Here is an 18712-nt window from a genome sequence, read left to right as displayed (position 1 = left end):
CCCCTCATGGCCAATCTGAAAACAGCCCTCAGCCCCTCATCCAGGCTGGCCAGGCACCCCAGCAGGACCCCCACCCTGATCCGGGACACCCTTCCGGGCAAACCAGCCGGACCCCCACCCTTGCACCAGGGATCTATCTTATATAATAAAAGGGAAATATGCCAACAGGTGGACATCCCCCGAGGGGTCTCAGACTGCGAGAGGGCACAGGCCGGGCTGAGGGACCCCCCCCCACCACCGAGTGCACAAATTTTTGTGCACCGGGCCTCTAGTACTAGTATAAGAGCTGAAGAGATCTGTAGTCTAAATACTAAGATATGGACAGGATATATTTTCTGTGATATTTTCTCAGTCCAAGCATCACCCTCTTCTGGGAAGTCTTACCTGGCATGCTCTCTGGTGCAAGCTTCCATTAACACTATTTGAGACTTCTATTTATAGCACAAATAATTTTGTGTTTTAGCTGTTTGTCTTTTTATTAGTCTGTGGTAAATAATTTTGTCTTATCTTTGTATTCGGGTTGTTTGGCACATAGTAGGCTCTCAGTAAGTGTGTTTGCTTCAATGAATAAACATATGGAGGAATTAAACCTAAAAATCCTATATAATAAAACCCTAATATGCAAATTGACTGAACAGTGGAATGACCCCTCGCTATGATGTGCACTGACCACCAGGAGGCAGACACAACACAGGAGCTGCCTCTAGTCCACAGGCCCCAGGCCAGCCAAGGTGGGTGCCAGCAGGGGTCTCCCCTCTCCCTGCCAGTCACCCCACAGATCAGCTCTGATCATGTCCAGGCCTAGGGACCCTACCCATGTACGAATTTCGTGCACCTGGCCTTTAGTAGTCTATAAAGAGGCTGGGTATTTGTGTGCTCCTGAAATAGGTGGCCCAGATAAGAGGACTCATAACATTCATGTTACATGCTACTTTGGTACCTGATTTTATTTATATCCACTAGCTCTTAGATAGCTAAGAGCAAGTAGTGTGTTCAGGAAATCACATTCACGGCTTAGAGGAAAAAATTGTTATTTTATTGCAATATTATTTTTATGGTGGCAGTTAACCTATGAAGTAGGGGTTTAATTTCCAATAAAGAGCACATCTGTAATTATGGAATTTGTTGAAAGGTTAGAGGACTAAGAAAATCAGAAATTAATAGGTATTAGAGGTAAGGTAATGAGAATTTGGTGCATTCTTTGTGTTTGGAATTGAACCTAAGTATAGTAAGTCCTCACCTAACATCGTTGATAGGTTTTTGGTACTGTAGCAAAACTACATATAACACAACCAGTTTGACATAGGCTAATGAGTTAAATTCTTACGGCACCTCATTAACATTATAACAAAATGATGATGTTTGAAGAGCTGCTGTATTTGGAGCAAGGTTTCTCACCTTGACACTGTTGACATTTGGAACTAGGTAATTCTTTATTTGGGGGAGCTGTCTTGTATTGCAGGATGTTTAGCAGTATTCCTGGTCTCTACCCATAATACCCTCTCCCCAAGTTGTAACAGTTCAGAATGTCTCCAGACGTTGTCATATGTCCCTGGGAGGCAAAATTGCCTCAGATTGAGACCACTTCTCTAGAGGAAATATTTCCAATATATATTTCAGTAAAATCATACCTTTATGTGTTGCCTGGTATATGCTTATAAAGTAAGCTAATAAGTTCCATTTTGTTAAAATTGTCCTTGAAAAACCTTTAAGTTAAATTGTTTTGAAATCTGGTATTGGGAAGCTGCAAAGAGTCCTAGACTCATTTTCTTTAGTTTCTCCTTTCATTTCTGTGGTAGCCTCCAATTCTCTGGGATAGGAAAAATCAAGGTCTTGTTTGAAAGGGGGTAGACCATTGCTTAAATAAAGCAATATGTATATTTTTGTGAAAGAAAGTACAGGAACCTGTAGCTGATATAATTAAATGTGATGCTTTGTGATTCCATTATCTTACCATTTTACTGATATACATAAATATACACTAATCAGAGGCTTTGTCCCATTGTACTAACACTGAGAATTTGATAAATACTGATAATTGCCCTATTGAAGAGTTTGTCCTTAATTCAGTGTAGTGTGGAACAATTGCAAATTTTCAGTAGAGAAATAAAAATTGGTTTTTAAAATATAGCTCTAACTAGAAGCCTAGTGCACGAAATTCATGCACTCTGTGGGGGGGGGGGTCCCTCAGCCCCGTCTGCGCCTTCTCGCAGTCCAGATGTCCACCTGCCGGGGATCTGGCCTAAGCTGGCAGTTAGACATCCCTCTCGCAGTCTGGGGCTTTCGCAGTCTGGGACCCCTCGCTCCTTACCGCCCACCTGCAGTGGAGGTGGGAGAGGCTCCTGCCAACTCACCAACTGTGAGCCCCGCCTTCTGGCTGAGTGGTGCTCCCCTGGTGGGAGTGCACTGTCCACCGGGGGCAGCTCCTGCATTGAGTGTCTGCCCCCTGATGGTCAGTGTGCGTCATAGTGACCGGTCGTCCTGCTGTTCAGTCGATCTGCATATTAGTGTTTTATTATATAGGATTAGCTAAGTCTGATACTGAGTGAGTTTAAGCTGGGGTTAATGTAGGTAGATTGGAAGGTGTGGAACTGGAGTTACACTGTAGCAATAGTCTAGGACAGTGGTTGGCAAACTGGCTCGCGAGCCACATGTGGCTCTTCCACAAAATACCACGTGCGGGCGCACACGTACAGTGCGATTGAAACTTCGTGGCCCATGCGCAGAAGTCGGTTTTCGGCCTGGGCGAGTCTATTTGGAAGAAGTGGTGTTGGAAGAAGTGGTGTTAGAAGAAGTGGGGGTACGTTCGCTGAAGTCGACCTCTCAGATTGAGGACTTTTAGCAAAGGCCAGCTTAGGAGTACCATAATTAAGTTAATAACAATGTACCTACCTATATAGTTTAAATTTAAAAAATTTGGCTCGCAAAAGAAATTTCAGTCGTTGTACTCGTGATATTTGGCTCTGTTGACTAATGTGTTTGCCTACCACTGGTCTAGGAAGAGAGCAGGTATGAAAGGTTTCTTTTTGTTTGTTTTTTGGGAGGGGTTCTCAAAGTTTGACGTCTCTGGATTCCTTCACGCTTTTAAAACTTATTGAAGACTCCAAACAGCTTTTATGTGGCTTATATCTACTAGTATTTACTAGAAATTAAAACAAATTTTTAAACGATATTTTGATTTTAAAAAGTAATAAGTTAATGTGTTAACATAAGTAATTTTATGAAAAATGACTAAAATTTTAGTGACAGGTGGTGTTATCTTACATTTTTGCAAATATCATTAATGTCTGACTTAATAGAAGATCGTTGGATTTACAGATCATCTTTTGCATTAATGGTTACATTTTGGTTGAAGTATGTGAGCAAAATTCAGACTCATACAGATACTGGAAAAGGGTGTTGTGTTTTTGTGTTTTGTTTTGTTTACAGTTTGGATGACTTTACTAATTGAAGGGAAGAGTTTTTAAATAGTCTTTTCAAATAATTGTTTCTTTGACACTACTACACTCAAACCTTTTTAAAAGTTTGTTGCAATATGAAATCTGAAACGATATCATTGAGCTTTTGTGCTCTGTTACATTAAAATTCATTAGTTCTTGCACTTTTAAAAATATATATATTTTATTGATTTTTTACAGAGAGGAAGGGAGAGAGATAGAGAGTTAGAAACATCGATGAGAGAGAAACATCGATCAGCCGTCTCCTGCACATCTCCTACCGGGGATGTGCCCGCAACCCAGGTACATGCCCTTGACCGGAATCAAACCTGGGACCTTTCAGTCCGCAGGCCGACGCTCTATCCACTGAGCCAAACCGGTTTCAGCAGTTCTTGCACTTTAAATTAATATTATCCATGCGAGATTGTATGAAATTATATATTGATCATTCACTGAGGTATGTAGCTCTTCCAAATGTTGACAAAGTTAATTGTACAGTTGTTAATATTTTCACTTATCAGATAAGTCTTTAGAAGTTGAGAAGCTGAGGCGTTCTTAGTGGTAGATACAAGTTTTTAAAATTCTAATTTTGTTCCCAATCTGAATAACCATGGTTTTTTAATCATTCTTTGAAATAAAAATGATGTTCTATGAGAAAATCAATGAGTTCAGTTTCATCTTAAAAGTAATCACATGAGCCCAACCACCGGTGGCTCAGAGTTTGAGCGTTGACCTATGAACAAGTAGTTCATGGTACATGCCTGGGTTGCATGCTCCATCCGTGTGGGACGTGCAGGAGGCAGCTAATCTGTGATTTTCATCATTGATGTTTTTCTCTCTCCCTCTCTTTCTTGGAAACCAATCAATCTATATAAAAGCCTAAGCAACCGTTCAGCTGGTAGCTATGATGCGCACTGGCCACCAGGGGGCAGATACTTAATGCATAGGTATTGAAACATGGAACAGACTGATGAATCTCAGAGGGAAGGAGAGAGGGGTGAGGGGGAGAAGAGAGTAATCACATGAGTGTTTTACCTTGAGACAACCCTTGTATTTCAATATGCACAAGTAGTTTTGAGTACTTCCCATTTTATCCCCCAAAATAATCAGAGTATTAAAAAGGTATGTACTGAAATGTTGAGAATTAATACCATCATTATTTAGTGCTTCATCAAGGACATTCAAGTTAAAGTGCATTTTCTTCTTTTTTTTTTTTTCTATTTGTTAAGTGGGTGGCAGTGAATAATTCAGTGACTGTTAGTACAGTTTGGGGCCTTTGTCTTGATTCATGCTCAGGTTACAGTGGTTTTATAAACCATTGCTTTTTTTTTGTTTTTTAACCATTGCTTTTTGTACCCCAGTGCAGAGGTCAGCACAGTAAAATAAGGTAAATAATGTCTAATACTTATTATGAAAATTGTTTTGACTTCATGGACTCCTTGAAAGAGGTCTCAGGGACTTCTAGCGACATTTTGACCACACTTTGAGATCCTCTAATCTAGGACAGTGATTTTTTCATACTAGTTCATACAGACCTAAGCTTCTTTGAAAGGGTTCTACTGTACCCTCCCCTGTTTATTTTGGCCAGGGCAGCTTCTGCTTATGTCTGTTTTACGTATTGGATTCCATAGCTAAAAATGCTTGAAAACCATTGATCGAGGGGAAAAGAATCAAGTGCCGGGGGGAGTAAAAAAAGAATCGAGTGCCTGAATTAGGACTGTCTGTTCAGAAAGGGAATAGTTCATCCTCTGTGAATACATGTTACAGCCACTCATCACTGTAATTTCACATTTGTTGAGTCTTGCTTCCGTGTACTTCTTTGACATACATTACTGTTATTTGCACACCTAACTTGTTGGAGTAAACCTTCTTAAGAAATAGGCAAATGGGTTTGTAAAAAAGGTGAGTAGTTGGGAATGAGGCTAGAGATGTGAGATGAGTGGCAGAGTGGCCTGGGTATGTTGTGTGTATGGGCTTTTTGTTTTTGTTGTTTGCAATTGTATTTTATGGTTGTGTTAAGTGGTTAGTAGATGACACTGAAGTATTGGGAACTGAATTGTATTATACACAGAGTTTTAGTTAGGCATTGATAAATCACAGTTTAGAGTGAGGGGAAATTATTACACTTTACTAATTAAAAATATTGTGAAATGTTGATTGAAAAAAATAGAAACCTCCTTTTCAGGAGCTCTAGTTTGAGGCAACTTTGTCCTTCTAACAGTCCTTTAGTGTAGGCCCCATAATGACTATTGTTCAGATGCAGAAATTGAGACTTAAGAGGTTGAGTATTATGAGTTAACTGCAATTTACATAGTAGCTAGCAAGTGGCAGAGGTTTTTCATTCCTTTTTAAATTAAAAAAAATTTTTTAAATACATTTTTTATTGATTTCAGAAAGGAAGGGAGAGGGAGAGAGAGAGAGAGAAACATCAATGATGAGAGAGAATCATTGATTGGCTGCCTCCTGCACAACCCCTACTGGGGATCGAGCCTGCAACCCAGGCATATGCCCTTGACTGGAACCCAACCCAGGATCCTTCAGTCAGCAGGCTGACGCTCTATCCACTGAGCCAAACCAGCTAGGGCTAAATTTAAACTTTCTAATTAATTTCAGATTTGCAGAGAATTGCGAAGATAATAAGGGGCAGAACCTTAAATACAGATTTGTCTCAATCCAAAGCTAATGTACACTTTTCACTACTTACGTTTTTTTTGAAATGAGGATTATGTTAAGAGGATGAAAAAAAATGCTACTCAGCGTTGTAAGTGAGGATCTGTATTAGATACTGTGGATTACTTTAAAATTAATGTATACCCTAATGGGAGAAATTGAATAAAATTAAGATGCTTTTTACCAGAGATCATATGACCCAGAGGCAGGTATAACAACAAATATATTGCATAACTACAAACAGCTGGGAGGCATTCAGTTTATGTAATAAGGTTTGGAAAGGGCAAGTGTTTCTGAAGGGTCTAATCTGGGACAGTCTTGTGAAGCAGGTGAGGTTTGAGCAGTAATTTTTAGAAAGAAAAGTGGACATAGTTTTTAGAGAAACAAATGAATGTCCTAACAAAGGGAAAATGGTTTGATCTAGTGATCAATCATAGGAGGGATATAGTAAAACAATCCAGAGGATGGCAGATAATTTTGCTGGGATGTCAATTAGGTGATTAAGATTAGCTGATCTCTTCCTGGAATTCTGCCTATCTCTCCCATTCTTCCTCTCTCATTTTAGGTAAAAATCAACATTTTTTTCTTTCATTTTAAGTATGGATGCTAGTTCCTGCCTCTGTTAGTACTTTTGTGAAGATTAGATGAGAGAATATATGAAAAAGTACTTTATAAAACTGGAAAGTACTCCACCAATCCATTCATCTAACAAATAATGTTTTTGCTTACTGAGTGATACAAAAGAACTCAGTAAAGTGGAAAGGAAAAATTACAGGTATACTTCATTTGTTGCGTTTCACAGATGTTGCAATTTTTTTTTTAACAAATCAAAGGCAAAACCCTCCACCAGCAAAAAAACTGACTTGCTTTAATTGTGATATTCACTTTATTCAGTGATCTAGAACGGAACCCACAGTATGTCCACGGTTGTGCCTGTACTTTCCATTTGTGTAATTTTGTGTTGTCAGAGAGCATCAAGCTTGCTTAGTCATTTCAGATAGCACTTAAAGTTGGCAATGCTTGGTTGTTACCATATGTCAGAGTCTGTCTACCACTTTTCTAGAAGAAAATGAAGTTTTGTCATTATACCCAGAGTTCACAAAACTCACAAAAGTTGGATGTATAAACCAGGACATTAATTTATTGAGCTTCATTTGGGATGGGTGAGGAATACTCAACTACTGGTGTCCGTTATTAAGGCTGCCTCTTTCTTGTATCATATAGTCTGAATTGTTAATTAGAAGATTGAGCATAGAGAGCATAGTACATTTTAAGGGGATTGTTTCTTCCTGTGTACTACTATTTCATTTTCATTTTTTCTTTCTAAATAGGTCTTATACCAAAAAGAAAGCAATGAGTGAACATAACTGTATGTTCATCCATAAAGGAAGTGGGTAATCTTTGTAGGAAAGTACATCCAGGCCATGGTGACTAGAACTCCCATCTTTGCCAAAGAAGTGTCTTTCTCCTGATAGTGTTGGATCAGTACTGCCAAATTTTGATTTTATCTTCTTCTTATTTATAGTGAGTGCAAAGTCATTTTTTTTTAGTTGTCCGTGTTCTTTCTCTAGGACAGCTCTAGACTCTCTAGACTCTTAAAGCACAGGTTCTGGAGTCAGAGTAGTCATGTAACACTTAACAACAGAGAAATGTGTTGTTAGGTGATTTCATTGTGCCAACATCAGAGAGTGCACTTACACAAACCTAGATGGTATAGCCTACTACACACCTAGGCTGTACAGCATAGTCTTAATGGGCTACTATCATATATGCAGTCCCTTATTGACTGAAACATTGTTATGTGGCACATAACTAATAGCTTTGTGATCTGGGGCTAATTACTTTTTGTGTCTCAATTTCAGCATTTATAAAATAGGGATAAAAATACCTCACTGGATTCTTAGAAGGTTTATATGAGATAATTCATAAAAAGTGTTTGGAACTTTGCCTGGAACATAGAACTCAAATGTTAGCTAGCTAGTATCATTCCAGGAATGAGTGACATGCCTTTAAACTTGAGTATATTTAGAAGTTCCACACATTTCGGTCTCTAGGATTACTTCTTTTTATTTTTTGAATGGATTTTCTACATTTTTTGAAAATGAAAAAAAGTGCAAATATTTGTATTTTTTATTGATTTTACAGAGAGGAAGGGAGAGGGATAGATAGAAACATCATGAGAGAGAAACATCTATTAGCTGCCTCCTGTATGCTCCCTACTGGGGATTTAGCCTGAAACCTGAACCGTGACCTCTTGGTTCATAGGTCAACGCTCAGCCGTAGACCCATGTCAGTTGGGCTGTACCCTTCATTTCTGACTGTTTTTTTTAATGGTTTCCATGTTCTTTTCTTTTTCTTCCTTTGATTTTCTTTTTAGTTTTTTTAATTTCAACAAAACCTATTTTAAATATAATAATATTACATGCAATAGATCTTAATATTTCAAGAAAAACGATGTTAAATGTAATAATGTTACATGCATTAAACATTAATATCTCAAGAAAAACGATTTTAAATATGTCACATGCAATAAACACCAATTCAAAAAAATAATCTTACATATATTACATGCAATAAACATTAACATTTTAAGAATAAAAGGATTTTAAGTATAATATTACCAAAACTGTACTAACATAGTATGATATCACAAAAGTCCTGGGACCCTTCAGTCCGCAGCCTGATGCTCTAGCCACTGAGCCAAACCTGCTAAGGTGGTAATAATTAAAACATACACACACACACACACACACACACACATATTTAGAATCCCAGTATGGTCAGGTTTGAGACTAAGCCAAGCTCATCCTTGCCAGAATCAAAAAGGATTTGGTCTCTGCATTGTCTCTTGTTCTTGGGTCTGGAACAGATAAATTTCCTTAATACTATATATGTTCTTACTTGTTGCTTAGTATATTCTTTCCTAGGATTGAGGGAATCCATGTGAAGTCAGAAGATAGGTTAAACTTTAACTTTGGGAAGCTTGCTAAACACCTGATTCTGTTTTCTTATCTGTAAAATGCAGGTGGTAAATTAAGCATAATATCCTTTCAGGGTTGTTGAGACAATATACAAGAGTTTATAAACTGTGAGGTGTTTCACAGAATATTTTATTACTACTTAAAATCCCTTTTGAAATATATGTGTGAATCTAGTTTTCAGTATTAGATAAGATTATTAAAAATCAAAAAAACCTTTTTTTATCCTCACCGAGGATATTTTTTCTATTGATTTCCTGAGATTGTGAAAGGGAAGGAGGGAAGGAAAAAATCATTGATGTGAGAGAGACACATGGATTGGTTGCCTCCCTCACATACCCAGCTGGGGCTGGGGAATGAACCTGTATCCCAGATATGTAGCCTTGACCAGCCAGGACTGGTTCAGTTATTTCTAGAATGGAACCTGGGTGGGTGGAGGCATATTTTGAAAAGCTTGCCAGTGATTCTGATGTAGCAGCCCTAGCCATCTTGGACAACTGGTTTCAGTGAGCTTTGTTTAATCAAAGGAGTTATTAAATTCCTAGATGTTGGAAACTCACTGTGGAAATTTTTTTCTAGGAGAGTTTAGGGGACAGACTGTTAATTTCTATAAAAGCACTAGGTATTTAAAGACAGCTTCGCCCGACTGGTTCGACTCAGTGGATAGAGCGTCGGCCTGTGGACTGAAGGGTCCCAGGTTCGATTCTGGTCAAGGGCATGTACCTTGGTTGCGGGCACATCCCCAGTAGGGGGTGTGCAGGAGGCAGCTGAATCGATGTTTCTAACTATCTCTCTTCCTCTCTGTAAAAAATTAATAAAATATATAAAAAAATAATAAAGACAGCTTCATCTTTTCCAATGTTGCACATAATGTTTTAGGTGTTTAAGTACTAATGGGACACTGGAACAAAGAAAAGTTATATTTAATTTTATTATATGAACAAGGCATGATTTTACTAGAAGAAAAAACTTGAATTATGTGTACATCGTAGGAAAATCATTTATCTGTCAAAAAATACAAATAAGCCCTTGCTGGTATGGCTCAATGGTTCTATTCCTGGTCAAGGGTGTGTACCTTAATTGCAGGTTCAATCCCCACCGCAGTAGGGGCGGGTTCTGGAAGCAACCAATCTATGTGTCTCTCTCTCTCTCCCTCTGTTCCCCACCCCCATCCCCTCTCCCTTTTATATACAAAAACAGAGGGAAAAACTTTTTACAATGCAAACTATGGAAAATAAACCTTGACAAAAATTTTAGCTTCTCAGGTGGTTAGGATAGCAGAATATTACTGTAATTTTTTATGGGAATTGTGCATAACCTCCTAGATGAGCATGTCAAAATCTAGCACTGTGGACCTGAAATCGTCATTCAAAGGGCAGGCTTAGGTTTATAGAAGGTTAAAAAACATTGTTTTAAAGGGATCTTTTGGTGGGATCTGAACTTTAACTTCACTTTGTGCTATTCAGCCCAATTTTTCAAGGTCTAATTTATTATACAAAGTTAGAGGATATTGAATGAGAGTGGTGAGTATTATGCTACAACTTGAACAGATCTAAGGGAGTTTATATGGCCTGATGTATTTTCTGAAATACTTACATTGTATTCTGTGATGATAATTATAAAATGATAATTTTTTCTTCTTTCCAGCATTCTGAAGCAGACTCCTTTTGAAGATGTTTAATAAGTCATTTGGAACACCCTTTGGGGGTGGTACAGGTGGCTTTGGCACAACTTCAACATTTGGGCAGAGTAAGTTTAAAAAAAAAAGGTGGGGAGGGAATCTTAAGCTATTCTTATTAAGAACACATCCACTTTGATGGCTTTAGAGAGGAATTTTATTTATACTTCGGTTTTTATAGCAAAATCTTTTTGAAGAAATGATCAGGATAAGATATTGTGAAATTTTTCTAAGACTGTAGAAATAAATTCTGAGTTTTCAAGACTTTCTGATCATCAGTAGGTATTTAAAATATTTTTATATTGGCCTTTTTATTAAAAAATTTTTCTTTTTTTAAAATATATTTTGATTGATTTCAGAGAGGAAGGGAGAGGGGGAGAGAGAGCTAGAAACATCAGTGATGAGAGAGAATCGTTGATTGGCTGCCTCCTGCACACCCCCAATTGGGGATGAAGCCCACAACCCAGGCATGTGCCCTTGAGAGGAATTGAATCCAGGACCCTTCATTCCATAGGAATATGCTCTATCCACTGAGCCAAACCGGCCAGGGCTTTATTGGTCCTTTTAGCAAAAAGTTTGTTTCTAATTTTCAGACCAGGAAATAACTTGTTAAATATTGAAGCCTACTGCAATTATTGAATAACTGCTCTGAGATTTACTATATGAAAAAGATGTGATGTTCAGAAACAGAATTGTTCAGGTGTCTAATTCCCTAATTCCCACCAGCCTTCCTGAGATCCCCTCCCCTCCCCACCCAGTATTGTGCGTGACACTAGTTTCCTATAGCAACGCTTATTCACTCATTTAAAAATGTTTTGTTAAAATAATCTTTTGTGTGTTGGTTTGTGTTTTTTGTTTTGTTTGTTTTTAATATTTTTATTGATTTCAGAGAGGAAGGGAGAGGGAGAGATAGCAACATCCATGATGAGAGAAAAATCATTGATCGGCTGTCTCCTGCACACACCACACTAGGGAACGACCCCGCAACCTGGGCGTGTGCCCTTTACCAGGAATTGAACCTTGATCTCCTGGTTCATAGGTCAACGCTCAACCACTGAGCCATGCTGGCTGGGCTGTGGGGTTTTTTTGAGGCAATATTGGTTAATAACATAAGTTTGAGGTATGATCTCTCTACACTGTAGCATGCTCACTACCAAAAGTCTAGTTTCTGTTGCCATACATTTGACCTCCTTAACTTATTTAGTCTTCCCCTCAAACCTCCATCCCCTATGCTAACCACCAATCTTTGTCTGTATCTGAGTAGTTTTGTTTTATCTTGTTTATTCATTTGTTGTTTTTGTTTTATATTATACATTAATGAAACCATACAATTTTTGTCCTTTTTTTGGTTTAATTTCACTTAGTTTAATACCCTCAATCTCCATTCATAATGTCTTAAATGGCATTATTTCATTTTTTTAAATGTATATCTCACATCTTTATTCATTCATCCATCCATTGACACTTAGGTTATATCCATATCTTGGCTATTGTAAATAATACTTCAATGAACATAGGAGTGCATACATCTTTCAAATTAGTGGTTTCATACTCTTCAAATAACTTCCCAGAGGAAGAATTGCTGGTTCATATAGTAGTTCTATTCTTAATTTTTTGAGGATTTTTAAAAAGCATAACTACAAACCTCAATCATGCTTAATAAAAATGATAGAGAAACATTTTCAGGTGTCCTGACCTTGTAGAGCACTCTATATCTAGGTCCTTGATTTTTAAATTAAGAATGTTCCTAAGAGTCACCTTTTTCCCCTCAAAGTACATATTTCTCATTATAGAACTATGAATTAGGATCTTGGAGGTTGGAATCTAAACATGTATTTTGAAAACACTTCCAGGTCATTCTGATGTTCTCTAGAAAATTAAGGACTGTTCATCCCATTGACTATGGAGAATATGATATGTGAAGAGAATATTAATACTTTAATTTTGATGATTTTACTTTTGTATGTAACTCAGTAACTAGTTACCTTGGCACTCCCCCTCTCCCCTTTTTTTTAACCTACCTGTTGAAGTCACACCTTTTCACTTTGTTTTCTTACTTTACCTGGGGACAATGGGGAAAAAATGCCTGTGGCTTAATTGGCTTTATAATTAGTAGTCTGATGGAATTTTGAAAAAATTGTTTAGACAAGGGGGACAGGAAGAGATTAACTTAAGAACATTTAACCAGTTAACTGCCATAAGCGTCTATAGATGCAAGCGGCAGACCTTTTTTAATTAAGTTCAAAATATCGTGGCATCCTGAACCGTTTTGGCTTAGTGGATAGAGCATCCGCCTGCAGACTGAAGGGTCCCAGGTTTGATTCTGGTCAAGGGAATGTACCTTGGTTGCGGGCACATCCCCAGAGGGGAGTGTGCAGGAGGCAGCTGATCGATGTTTCTCTCTCATCGATGTTTCTAACTATCTCTCTCCTCTCCTCTCTGTAAAAAATACACACACACACACACACACACACACACATACATATTATTGTGGCAGTTACTGGATATGCTATATGCATAGCCCATAGACATACAATATTGTGGCTAAGGCCTGGGGTGGGGGAATGGTAGTTGGAGGGGGGTAAATGGGAGGACATCTATAGTACTGTCAATAAATAAATTTTTAAAAAAGATTAGACCAATGGTCCTATCCAGATGTAGAATATTAAGAGATATCAATATTCTTTTTTATATTATCACCTGATTTAGATCTTATTTTAACCATGGATTTGGTTTTTTTCAGATACTGGCTTTGGCACTACTAGTGGAGGGGCATTTGGAACATCTGCATTTGGTTCTAGTAACAATACTGGAGGCCTATTTGGAAATTCACAGACCAAACCAGGTAGGGGCTTTATGTGGAATAGAGTTGACTTATTTATAGCTGATATAGGACTTCACAAAGTGGCTCTAATATGTCTGTATAACTGTTTTTTACCCCCTTCCATCTCCCAGGAGGATTATTTGGTTCCAGTTCATTTAGCCAGCCAGCTACCACAAGCACCGGTTTTGGGTTTGGCACATCAACAGGAACATCAAATAGCTTGTTTGGAGCTGCAAGCACAGGGACCAGTCTTTTCTCATCCCAAAACAATGCCTTTGCACAAAATAAGCCAACTGGCTTTGGGAGTAAGTAGGACATCATTGGACATCTACATTTAACAATCAGATTTCCTATTGAATGTTTTTTTCTTCTCCTTTTCCCTGTGCTCAACATCTTTTTCCCCCACCAGATGGCAGAAACAGAGGGAGAAGAAAACTTCAAAATATTTTGAAAGTTTAATAGACTAGAAAAGGGGGTGGGGGGATGTACATCTTTTCAAGAATGGAAATCAGAAAAGCATTAGTATTTAAGGGATATGTGAAGTTAGAGGCACCTGATAATAGAATGACCAGAGATGGGATGAAAAGCCCGGTTAGAGTGGTGTCGTAAGTGTTAAGACAGGAAAAATTATGAGGAGGAATGTGTGTAGTCAACAGTATTGTGTGGCATGGGCACCTTTTTTTTTTTTTTAATATATTTTATTGATTTTTTACAGAGAGGAAGGGAGAGAGATAGAGAGTTAGAAACATTGATGAGTGAGAAACATCAATCAGCTGCCTCCTGCACATCTCCCACTGGGGATGTGCCCGCAACCCAGGTACATGCCCTTGACCGGAATCGAACCTGGGACCTTTCAGTCCACAGGCCGACGCTCTATCCACTGAGCCAAACCGGTTTCGGCTGGGCACCTTTTTATCTCCGTTTCACATTTGATATGGAGAGAGACTAGAGCGGCAGTGACAAATACTGGCCATGACATGGTTAGTTTCCTCCATTTCTTGCCCACGGCAGATATGTTTAATTGATGACTTCTTTCTGTTGTGATCTAAATGTGATCTGGGGATGTTTCTCCACCCAGCACTTTAGTTGAACAGATGTGGCTTGTGAGTTGCTGCCATTCCCAGCACAAGCAAATGGCAGGACGACTAAGTTACCAAACTATCAGTATATTACAAAGGGAAAACTTTTGGGGGATGTTGAAATATTTAACCATGACAATGTAAAATGCAATCTAACGTACTAATTCAAAAGAGATGTATCTATTTACTTTATAGATTAGAATATGTTTTTAGAAAATAATTTGCCATTGAGAGTGCTTTCTTTTTAACATGGTAATTAGGATATCGCCTAGTATTAAATAGTATTGGCAGATAACTTTCCATTACTTACTGACATTTCTGGCTCTATATAGATAACTTCTTTAGAAGTAGTATTTCTCATATTTTGCAAAATACCCCTTATAGAACAGTTAAATTCACTTAATTTTTATTATTTTTTTCCAATTAATTTTTAAAATGAGCCTTTTGGAAAAGTAAGATGATGCGAGGATCTACTTTCTATAAAATGATCAGCATGCCTACCAATTTTTCTATATTATTTTTCTGTGTGAAATTTTACATTAACCTGTTTAGTTGTCATAATAGGACCATTTGTATGTTTTAAACTTCTGATTATGTGTGGGTGTTTTTAGTAATATGTAAATAAAATATACTATGGCCCTTGTTGCAGTCTGTTGTGTTAAGATGCTTTCAGAAATAGAAGCTCATTTGCCCTAATCGGTTTGGCTCAGTGGATAGAGCGTCGGCCTGCAGATGCAAGGGTCCCATGTTTGATTCCGGTCCAGGGCATGTACCTTGGTTTTGGGCACATCCCCAGTAGGGCGTGTGCAGGAGGCAGCTGAACAATGTTTCTAACTCTCTATCCCTCTCCCTTTTTCTCTGTAAAAATTCAGTAAAATACATTTTTAAAAAAAGAAATACAAGCTCATTTAGTATTAGTCTTGACAAGAAATGAGAAATGAGATAAAATTTATAATGAAAAAAAATACTGTTTCTTTTAACTTGTATTTCAATGATACCCAAGTAGGACTTCGTGGAAACTTAGTTGAATATAGGATTCAGATTTTTTAAAAAAAAATGTTTTGTGATGCAGTGACTTTATTTTAAAAAATATATTTTTTATTGATTTTTTACAGAGAGGAAGGGAGAGGGATAGAGCGTTAGAAACATCAATCAGCTGCCTCCTGCACACTCCCCACTGGGTATGTGCCTGCAAACAAGGTACATGCCCTTGACCGGAATCGAACATGGGACCCTTGAGTCCGCAGGCTGACGCTCTGTCCACTGAGCCAAACCGGTTAGGGCTAGGATTCAGATTTTGCGTCACTTCAGAGTTGTGAGCTTAGAGTTGTGTGTGTGTGTGTATGCGTATGAAATACCTGCTAGTGAAAACGAAATTTGAAAGAGAAAATTTGAGGTTGTGAAAGTACAGCTGTTCTAGTGCCACAGTTCAATTTCAAGATACCTTACAGGTTCTTACATTCTTTACCATCTAATTTTTTCTATCTAATTTATAGATTTTGGAACAAGTACTAGCAGTGGGGGACTTTTTGGAACTACAAATACCACCTCCAATCCTTTTGGAAACACATCTGGCTCCCTTTTTGGGCCCAGTAGTTTTACAGCTGCTCCCACTGGGACTACCATTAAATTTAATGTAAGTATTTTCTTCCAACTTTTGTGGAACTTCTCTCCCATTTGTATATTTGTAGGATGAATCCTAAAATTTTTTCTCCTTCGAATTATGCAAAGTTTAGTCTCATTCTTCCCAAAAGATGTGCTAAGAACAAAATCTGTAATTAGTTGTATAGTAGAAAGGCAAGGTCTTGAAATATAAATTTAGATTATAATGCATATTTGAATTATATTCACCCCAGTCAAATTTGTATTCACAAGGTTGATTATAACAGGTAATATAAGGTTGAATTTATACTAATATTTACTGTGTTCATAATTTGGCCTCTGAATGGTCAAACATTCTTTATAGAAATAAGGAATGTTGGGGCAAACTGTAGGAAAATAAGACCTTTTCAAAGAGATACATGGAATCACTCATCAGTATTGTATGTTAGTTAAAAATAAAGCTTTTTTGTTGGTGAAATGGCAAAATGGGGCAATAGAGTTTTGTTTTCTTTGGCTTTTTTGAGAGGAGTTGGATAGAGGATTAGAGCGGAAGCTATTGTTTACAAAAATATATGGAATACCACTTGATGTGATTGGTTGGAAGATACTTAGGATAGGCTTGAGGCAGTTATAGCCTAATGGCAATCTGGCAAAAATAGGGCTTGTCAAAAGTTCAGAAAGTAAAGAATTTCTCAGGCAAGGCGGTAAATTCATAACAGTACTGAATTTAGAATTCTTAATTTAAAATAAAAGTAAATACAAATGATAGAGAAAAAAATACTACGTGTTGTCTCTTAGAAAGTACAATAATTGAGAAAAGTACAGACATAAGTAAGAATCTTTAGTTGTTTCTTTTTCCTCATATGATCATAGGCGGGTGGTGGAATCAGGCTTCCATATTTGTTAAATGCAATAATAGTTATAAAGCAAACATTTCAAAAGAGGCCCGTCTCAGAAATAGAGGTTTAAATGGGTATATTGGATAAACTGGATAAAGTTTTAAATATTAAGTATCTTTTAGTAGATAATTAGATGGTTTGGTTATGGGATTAGTTTCTGGGTTTGTGATAACTATTATTGAGATTGATGTAGGGAGAAAACAGACATGCAGTGTATTTAGGCAAGCATCCTTGGAACCATCTCATTAGTAAAAGACCTAATGGACTAGTTAATAGGGTTCAGTGGTTGCAGAATTGTGCCTGTGAGAGTAGGGATATCAAGCCTAGATTTATACATTTGCTTTAGATTTTCAAATTTGCTTTTATCTTCTGTTGCAGCCTCTAACTGGTACGGATACTATGGTTAAAGCTGGAGTTAGTACTAACATCAGTACCAAGCACCAGTGTATCACTGCTATGAAAGAATATGAAAGCAAGTCACTAGAGGTCAGTAAAATGCAATACAGAATATCAAACTAACCTTTTGATTCTATTGGAGAACAGCTTTTGAAATTTTTTTTTATTATTTTTAGGCTCAAGCGATTTACATTAGGTTTATGTAAAAAACGAATTATTTTTTAAATTAACGTGCTGTTTCTAGATATGTGTTGTTTTAGGCAGGAACAATATTCAGATTGTATGTACGGGCTAATTCTACTAATAGTGTATTCTGATTGGATGTTGCCCACACTACATTGGGCAGTGTGTGTCTGGGATATATGTGTGTTTTTTCATTTGTTTGTTTTTGTTAATTCTTACCTGAAGGTATTTTTTCCATTGATTTTTAAAGAGAGTGGAAGGAGAAGTGGGGTGGGGGGTGGGGGAGAAACATCAATTGTTTGCCTGCTGCCAAGACCAGGGTTGGGGATCAAACCCTCAACCCTTTGGTGTGTGGGCTGTATTGCTAACCACTTAGCAATACCAGTCAGGCTATGTGTGTGTTTTTAATAAACTTATGCAAAGTCGTAAGTTTATGCAACATAGTAAGCTTTCACTGAGTAAACTACACTCACGTAATTAGGATCTAAAGACACAGCATTACCAGCACCCCTGAGGGTACCCTTTGTGCCCAACCCCCCAGTCATAATCCTCCCCTTCTAAAGGTAACCACTAACCTGGATACCCATGTTTTGCCTATTTTTGCATTTAAAGATGAAATCTTACGTTATGTGCTCTTAAGTTTCTCTTTTGACTTTGATATCGCCCATGAGGGGGTTGGGGAGATCCCCCCTGTCACTCACAGAGCAGGGCCTATCAGGGGGTTGAGGAGCTCCCCACTGTCACTCACAGAGCAGGGCCCATAGGGGAGCTGGGGCACCAGGTCCCACAGGCCCGTCTTGGAGAGGCCAGGGTAGCGGTGTCAGCGGGAGAAGTGATTGTCACAGGGCTTGTTTCTTCTCGCTTTATAAAGTTAAAAGATCATTAAAGCCCTTTGTGTTTGTGGGACTTGAAAGACAAGGGGACCTATAGTTAACTTGAGAGTTAAATTATAAATTGTTTCCCCTC

At 37.9% G+C, this 18712-nt stretch overlaps 1 protein-coding gene across 8 annotated transcripts in view; it reads left to right on the top strand.

The window, feature by feature from the left end:
- NUP98 (nucleoporin 98kDa) overlaps positions 1 to 18712 on the top strand; it is a 100932-nt gene that overhangs the window by 2449 nt on the left and 79771 nt on the right. For all 8 annotated transcript variants that reach the window (XM_015562189.1, XM_015562191.1, XM_006761044.2 and 5 more), the window contains exons 2-6: positions 10733 to 10834; positions 13507 to 13608; positions 13719 to 13892; positions 16163 to 16302; positions 17546 to 17653. In XM_015562189.1, the coding sequence (XP_015417675.1) occupies positions 10759 to 10834; positions 13507 to 13608; positions 13719 to 13892; positions 16163 to 16302; positions 17546 to 17653 (600 nt within the window). In that variant the 5' untranslated portion in view covers positions 10733 to 10758. The remainder of the gene's footprint in view (positions 1 to 10732; positions 10835 to 13506; positions 13609 to 13718; positions 13893 to 16162; positions 16303 to 17545; positions 17654 to 18712) is intronic.

Source organism: Myotis davidii, unplaced genomic scaffold, assembly GCF_000327345.1.
Source record: "Myotis davidii unplaced genomic scaffold, ASM32734v1 scaffold1377, whole genome shotgun sequence".
Classification (NCBI taxonomy): domain Eukaryota; kingdom Metazoa; phylum Chordata; class Mammalia; order Chiroptera; family Vespertilionidae; genus Myotis; species Myotis davidii.
Note: the sequence above shows the minus strand (reverse complement) of the source record. Positions and strands in the feature narration are given on the sequence as shown.